We start from the raw sequence: 7,528 nt of genomic DNA, 5'->3' as shown, positions 1-7,528 counted from the left end.
CCAGAGAGAATTGAAATTCTTTTGAAAGGTTTCAATTATTTTTCTTATGTTCTCCGTAATTCGTAAAGATAAAAACTCCCCCCGAAGGATCCGCCCCTTCTTTTTTTAATAATAAAGAGAAGGTCATCAGTGAATACCTGAGAACATCGTGATGAATGTAAACGTCTTATGAGGCAAGTAGTGTAATTAACTCTGATCACATCCGAAATTGTTGAAACAATTTCACGCGTAAATGATGCGATGGACGCCACCAGCTGGAATCGGTTGAGTGAAGCTAACGGTCAATTTTGGAATTCATTGAAGACGACATATTAATTTGCGTCGTCAAGTGGCGTCCAGTCACGTGATTGTATAGGAGCACCTGGACCTCATCCAAACTGCTTTCAACACGCCGGATTTGGTATTAAATTTATTCTCGCTTTTTAATGAGCGTTTTCTTTTTAAATTTTCCGAGAAACTCTAATACCCTCATCACGTCCAACTTAAGGACAGGTAATTATTTTCTACAGATGTGGGGATAATCATTTTGGCCAATACCAAATAGGGATCAACACAAAATTCCAATTTTATCACGAAATCTTAAACTTTATTTTTTTTTTTAAGATTTAACTGATGTCGATTATCTATTAGCACATTTTCATGATTCTCTGTTGGATACCTGAGGCTATAACCGCTCCAATTGCGTTTCTTATTGATACAATAACCTTCGTTCAATATGAATTTCTTTGAAAAATCAGAAGAAATGCTCGACTAAATTGGCAACGGACGCGAACGCAGAACCGGACCTGACCTTGCTCGGCAACAGTTGAATTGATTTGATCTTTCTGCTTTTAATGTCTTCAATATGTAAATGACAAAACTATGCAAATTGGCCAAAACATTGCAATCACGCTCGGCTCGGAGCAATCGACCTTGCCAAACTGGATCGACAAGGCGTTGTTCGACGTATAGTAGTCCGAGGTCGATAACATGGTCCGTCTAGCGTCTCTAACTTGACGTAACTATGCATTAATGGACACCTTGTGAATTCAATTTGATTGCCGAGTTCAAGTTAATTATTATTATGTGCTAGTTTCAGTCTGATTAAATCTCTTTTATCTTTAAGGAGTCTGTAGGCACCAAACGGACTAGACATTTGGCCATTTACACTCAACTGATTTAGGCAGGAGCGACAGCTGCGGATTGCGCAGCCATCGGTTGCACGAATGATTTCACACCCGAAATGATTCACGCACAACATTATTTGCGTCTGCAATTGCAGTTGGCCGAGCGACATTATTGGTCGACCGATTTACGACGCCGTTGATTTTCTCATTTGCTGCCCAGACATCTGCTGCTACCAAAGTGATTTAAGTATTTCATTTGGAAATTCTTACTGAACAAAATTTGTCTTGTAGATTATATTGCGTTATTCGGAAAAGAAGTTTTTTGTTTTGTTTACAAAGTGTTACAATCTCCCAAAAGATGGCTGTAGGCAATGTAAACAAGTTGTCACTGCACTAGAAGCGTCATTCATTGTATTTTGATAGTTAACGGAGAATTGACTGGGGTTCATTGCGTTCGGGTAAAATTAGAGCTGCCATTCTATGTGTTCGCTATCTCCGGCTACCTTTAAGGTAAGTTGAGCAGTTCCATCATCTTGTGTAACAGATGGCCTATTTGAATATCCGTCCCTCGATCAGCCAAGCTAGTAGCCACGACTGAATGTCCGAGTAGTGAGTTCAAAGATTTCGAATACCAATTTTTCAAATTCGCACGTGTCGTGATGAATTATTGGTCGAAAAAATTTAATTTTAAAGTTTTCTCGTCAGAAACTAGATACTTTTAACTAACTTTACTAGATAGAATTTGATGTATGTTATGTTGGAGACGAAGACAATTTTGAGATTATGTAGCGTCACTCTATGTTGGGTTTAAAGAATAGCAGATGATCGTCCTATTCGTCCTATTGTTGTCAGGCTTGTTTGATGTATTTAACGGGATTTTTCACCAACGCATCTTTATTTTTCCTCTTATTTTTCGCTGTTGTTGTCCATTGAGATTCAGAGGCAGCTTTGATCTTTTATCTGTCGCCGTTCCCTTTTCCGTTTCTAGGAGCCAACCTACTCTAAAATATTTTGCGTATCAAACTTTCTTTTCTTTTAAAGGATTTACTCTTGAATCGTTCTGCACCTTGCACTTGTTGGAAAATCGTTTGAAACCAAAATGTAATAATAGCCAATAACATAATTGAGCAGAGGCCTATGCCAGCTAAGCCAGTTATACACAAATTAAGTCTGTTTAACCAACAAATCCCCCTTTCTTGCATAGGTTTTGACGATTATTAAATGCACCTGCCAGGCACAAAAGAAATGACAGAGTGTTTCCTATCGAGTGCTCGGCTAATCGGGAGCTACAGTAAACCTGTAATTCTTGCGTGTATTGTGCCAAATGTAATATTTGCCCTTCTTCACATGGTCCCTGAGTCCATATCTCCCAGCATTGTTTGGCCTTGGAAGGGTCGGGATGCCAGTAGACGTGCCAACCGTCAGTGGGGCATCCTTCCGGGACGGGTTCGCACTGCGGAGTGTTCTTCAGTACGAACCATTCTCCATTTCCACAGGGGCCCTTTTAATAGTGAGATAAACGCTGTTATATATTTTAGTCAGAACAATTTATAGTTAAACTTCCGTGTCACCTGAGTATTTTGTCGATGACAGAATCCAGTCTTATCTGAATATATTGGCCGTAGTTCTGATTTCGCTTTTTCCCTCGTCAGTTCGAGACAGTAACAAAATCCTTCGTTTTTTTCATCGTCATAGAGTCCCATGTGCTCTGGACAATGTTCGCTCCTTTTTGTTGTACTGATGGGAAGACATTGACCGTTGAAAAATGTCTCGTCTGGTGACTCGCAATTTCGATGCCTTGATATCAAATAGATATTTACCGATATTTACATCATTTTTTACTTTGCTGGTCAGGTATAACCCTGAACAAATAATTTTGCTTACTTGACGAGAAATAGAATTTTAGCCATGTACTTTCTCAGAGATTCAGGCGTCTCGCCAGAATTCGCCAACGATTTCTCGTTTAGGGCTATACATTCCCATGTATTTTTTATTTCGCTTAGAACAGTTTGGGCGTGTTCGTCGTCGCCATATTCCACGTAATCTTCCAATTCCGCTCCGAGACTTTTCAATATTTTCACTAAAAAACCGCCTAGTTCATCGTCGTTTGGGTTACCAGCTACTCTGTTGCATTCTTCTCTTTTCTCTGCGAAATTCTCATCGTTGGAAATATGACTTTTCGCCCTATTAACACCGATACTAATTTTAAAAGGCAAGTGTTAATTTAACTAAATTTAAAATCTTACCGAATCGTATTAGTGTGTGAAGTGCAGATTGAACCACAGAGGAAGAAGAAGAACAAGATGTTGCGGACAAACAACAGCTGATGTGATTTTTTCACTTTTCGATTCATTTCTCAAAGGCGGAAGATGTTAAAAACAAGTTCAAACATCCAGAACGACTGACACTGAAAGAAACCAAAGGAATTTCAGCTTGAGACTGAAAGAGAGCCAACACGAAATTGGCGTTTCTTATTACCGTTTTGAGTTCTGTCCCATTTGAGGAATCGACGAATAGATGGCAGTAAAAATTCTTCCGGGCCAGTTTAAGAAAACACGGACCAGGTCCAGGGATACTTATATTCCTATCTCAGGGTGACAACTGACAAAGCATGCAAATTCATTCGATTATTCGTACCACAGGTAAAGACACCGGTTAATTACTCTATTATCTTATGTGTGCTTTACCAGTTTGAACTTTGAATTCGTATTTTTTTATTAAGCGGTTGAATTGCATTAATTAGCAACGCCGCTTTACTTTCCACGAAAGTACGTCTGCTTGTTAATAACAAACAAGAGCTGAAGTGATTTTTTAACATTTCAATTCATTTTTCAAAGGCAGAAGATGGTAAAAACCAGCCACGTCGTCAGAGAAATCCAGAACGACTGACACTGAAAGAAACCAAGGCATTTCAGGTGCAGGGTCCTAACACGAAATTGGCGTTCCTTATATAGGTTGTTCTTTTGGGTTACGTCTTCTTTTACCGTTATGAGTTCTGAACCCATTTGAGGAATCGACGAATAGGTGGCGTTTAACGTTCTTCTGGGGCCAGTTTTAGATGGCGATGCCTTTCAATATGAACTGCTTTAAAATATGCACAATCTCTTGATGCAAATTGAAATGTCTGCCTTCTGGCCACAAAGTCACACCAAGAGACCAAATACTCGAGAGAATCTGAATTTTGTTTCGAGTCTATTTTGTATTTGCCTTAAAATTGTTTCAATGAACGTGGGCTTAGTATTAATCATATTCACGAAGTGTTTAATAGAAGTTTGGCAAAATGGTCGATTTCAAGTACACACAGCTTATAGGAAGTGATCCTGATGTCTCTGATTATTTGTGTGTCAGTGTTGTCTACCCAATTTTTCCGCCGTGTACACATTTCCCCTGTCGGTTAATATGTTGTGTAGGCGGACATAGCCTATCATTCGTAAGGGATACGGGCATACGGTTGGCGAAGTTAACAGAACCAAAAATAAAATTCTGAGCGACTCTCTGATGAATTTCCTGTCGATCTCTGAGAAATAAAATATCCAACACGAGTGTGATGTAGTAAATTAGTTGTTTCACATAATTTTACAAATTTATCACCTTTGATTAGAGGGTGTGGCGAGGCAGAGAATGTCAGGAAACAACAGGAAGCACAAGAGATAGTTAATAAAAATGCGGTTCGAAGATGTGTTGGATTTCATTCTGCAATTCAAGGAAGACAATTTGCTTTCGATGCTTAATGCTTTTTCTCACGAGTGGCAACTAGCACAACAAATAGTTGCCGTGCAATTTAGTTTAACCAACCAAGACTGTCGTACAGTTTGTTTCTAAAAAACGTTTGCGGTTAGAAAACCACAAAAATACGCGACGTTATCGGACGTTATGGTTTTTCGATAAGTAAATATAATTGCGGTTTCCCAAGATCTAGAATGTCATGTAAACTTGCAGCATTCACTTGAAATTTCTGAAGAACTGTAAAAATATGTCTAACAGTAATTGGGTTAGCTTGGACAGATAGGTAGGCGACAATAATCATTATTTGTTTAATGTTGTTGTTGCCGTTGTTTTTTAAATCTTTCATTGTATGTGATTTAGTTTTGGCAAAATGAAGTTTTCAAGGAAATTATTTGCGTGAGAACCCCATGTAGATTTTTTTTTTCAGTTTATTTCCACGTTCTATTTATTCATATGATTTATTGTCGTATTTTTGTAATACAACCCAGAGTAAAAGGAAGATAACTAACCAATTTATCTCCATTAGAACTCACCAACGGACTCGGTGGTCGTCAGGGAGGGCGACTTTCCAGCCACTTGTTGTGATGCGGTGAAGACAAGTGAGTTGAATTGAGTTGATGTCCTTTCGTTTCCTCAATTCAAATCAACGCAATCTCAATTCAATTGAAATCACCTTTCGGTTCCTCAATTTTTCCGGGGTGTTTGGTGATTGCGATTTCTGATGTTTTAACTAATTTTAACAGGGTGTAAGAGTAAAAGAAAAATGAAGACAACGATGTGGAAAAATCTACATATTGCACTATATGTAAATGTCGGTCTTATCCTCTTGCCACCAGATGGCGATCGACAAAGGAGCCGTCAGGGGGCGTGATCATAGTTGATGACGTAAACGAAGGCGCCATTTGTCATTTCAGCCATTTGTATCCGAGACGTTGAACTTGATGGAACTAGTGCGTTATGACTTATGGTCTATGTACACTACGACTAATTAGGCTGAAATGATTTTCATTTTCTTTAAAGAAACAAATGTGCCGAAATGTGCCTTCTTTTTCGAGAACATCAAGCTGAGCCTTCAGCATCATAAATTCAGAACGTGATCACATTCAGAGCTAGTGATCGAAGGCACTTGGTTGGTATAATTTCAATTTTAACCTGTAATTCTTTCATGTCAATGGTCTTCTCTGTGCTCTCCAGTTTGGATTATTAGATTTACTCTGGAAGTACGACTAATAAAGTAGACATTAAATATCAAACTGATTTAATTAATTGTTTGTAACATTAAATCGCTTGTTGTTCTTGATTCATTAAAACTTTACTTAAGTTTTATATAATTCTGCCAACTGAATCTGATTTCGCTGCAGCTTTTATCTTTTATGTATGCCTGACTAAATGGTTTTTTCTTTCATAGGCTATGTCAGAAGGCTAAAGTTGAAGCTGTTTGCTGTTCCCATCCAATGCACAACATTTTTTTTGCTGCTTGCTAACTGCACAAGTAGGGAATAGTTGCTATCATTCTATCACATTCTTAAAAAACTTGCTTATTGTTTTTCTCCTTTTTTACAGGTTTTCTGTTGTCTGATATTTTAGCTATGCCTTAATTTGCCTATGGTGTGGCACTTCAATGTGCTGATGCTGCCTCCTGCCTGTTACCTGGTTTAAAGAGTACTTGGAACAAAACTAGAGTCTTCTGTTTTATGAAATCAAGTTAAGCCATCAGCATGTGGTCACATTTAACCAGTAATCGAGGAATGTGCCATCGTTCTTCTCCACAAACCTTTAATACTTTAATATCATTGTTTTTCAGTAAGCTCAAAGTTTGGATTCTTATATTTACTTGTGTAATTAATGCTTGCTAAACTTCTAAAACTGATTTAATTCATTTTGGTGATAAACTGTTCTTGATTCAGTAAAATTTTAATTTTACATTAGTTTTACACAATCTTGATGAGAGTATAATCATTTTCTTTTACAGGATATCTCAGACAGGTTACATCAAAGCTGTTTGCTGTTTCTGTCCAATGCTGAACTTTTTGAATTGCTAAGTGATTAAGTTGTGAAAAACTGTTGTCTTTCTTGCACATGTGCAACAGTTTTTACTTAATATCTCATTTTATTTCATAGGTTTTCCAACTGTTGGTTGGTGTTTGAGGTATGCCTAAAATTGCCTACGGTTGTTGCAGTCCAATGTGCTGAATGCTGATGTTTTCTGCCTGGTTTAAGGAGTACTTGAACAAAACAGTATTCACATTGCTGGTCATTTTCCATTTTTGTTTATTTTTATCAAGAAGTGTGTTCTGTCATTATGCAATTGTATGAGAAAAATTTTGATATTTTACATTTTCTAGCAAGAGCCAAGTGCCACTTCGTTGTTGATTTTGATAAGTTGATTAAAGAGCTTACTGTATGAAACAGAATTTGAATGGAAATCAAGTTGGTAAATATTATGATGTAGAAATATTGTAAAATTATTTTTTAATCAAAAATTATTTATTTAAAGAATGATAATTATCGTAGTAAATGCATACACAATCAATCCTATTAAATGTTAAATAACAAAAAATATTAATTTTATTCGGTAAATATAGATTGATCAAAGAACTCTAGTAAAATTACAATCATTGCGTAACTACTACAAACAATTTCTTATAAATCCTGTAGGTACTTATTACTTATTTTCCGTATCTGTAATTTACTAT

The 7,528-nt window shown here is 37.1% G+C and overlaps 1 protein-coding gene and 2 long non-coding RNA genes across 3 annotated transcripts; 1 reads left to right on the top strand and 2 right to left on the bottom strand.

The window, feature by feature from the left end:
* Window positions 1-1,948: 1,948 nt before the first annotated feature.
* LOC124198737 lies at window positions 1,949-3,684 on the bottom strand. Its single transcript, XM_046594756.1, has 5 exons — window positions 3,585-3,684; window positions 3,353-3,513; window positions 2,991-3,290; window positions 2,678-2,903; window positions 1,949-2,607 (listed from the first exon to the last, which is right to left on the bottom strand). The coding sequence occupies exons 2-5, from the start codon at window positions 3,457-3,459 to the stop codon at window positions 2,281-2,283; spliced, it is 960 nt and encodes a 319-aa protein (XP_046450712.1). The 5' UTR covers window positions 3,460-3,513; window positions 3,585-3,684; the 3' UTR covers window positions 1,949-2,280.
* A 662-nt stretch (window positions 3,685-4,346) lies between these two features.
* On the bottom strand, window positions 4,347-5,644 carry LOC124198742. The gene is made up of 3 exons (XR_006876695.1): window positions 5,342-5,644; window positions 4,698-5,083; window positions 4,347-4,623 (listed from the first exon to the last, which is right to left on the bottom strand). It is a non-coding gene; the product is annotated as an uncharacterized LOC124198742 (long non-coding RNA).
* LOC124198738 lies at window positions 4,986-7,276 on the top strand. The gene is made up of 5 exons (XR_006876690.1): window positions 4,986-5,115; window positions 5,359-5,431; window positions 6,241-6,324; window positions 6,396-6,882; window positions 6,954-7,276. It is a non-coding gene; the product is annotated as an uncharacterized LOC124198738 (long non-coding RNA).
* Window positions 7,277-7,528: the final 252 nt, after the last annotated feature.

The sequence above is a fragment of the Daphnia pulex genome, chromosome 7 (assembly GCF_021134715.1).
Source record: "Daphnia pulex isolate KAP4 chromosome 7, ASM2113471v1".
Lineage (NCBI taxonomy): Eukaryota > Metazoa > Arthropoda > Branchiopoda > Diplostraca > Daphniidae > Daphnia > Daphnia pulex.
The sequence above is the reverse complement of the archived record's forward strand: the minus strand, read 5'-3'. Positions and strand labels throughout refer to the sequence as shown.

Excerpts from the sequence above, each read along its gene's own strand:
- LOC124198737 (XM_046594756.1), bottom strand. The coding sequence starts at position 3,459 with ATGAATCGAAAAGTGAAAAAATCACATCAGCTGTTGTTTGTCCGCAAC. Across the intron at positions 2,904-2,990 it reads AAAATTCTATTTCTCGTCAA|GCATCGAAATTGCGAGTCAC; the intron begins GTAAGCAAAATT and ends TTTGATATCAAG. Across the intron at positions 2,608-2,677 it reads GTCATCGACAAAATACTCAG|GGCCCCTGTGGAAATGGAGA; the intron begins GTGACACGGAAG and ends CACTATTAAAAG.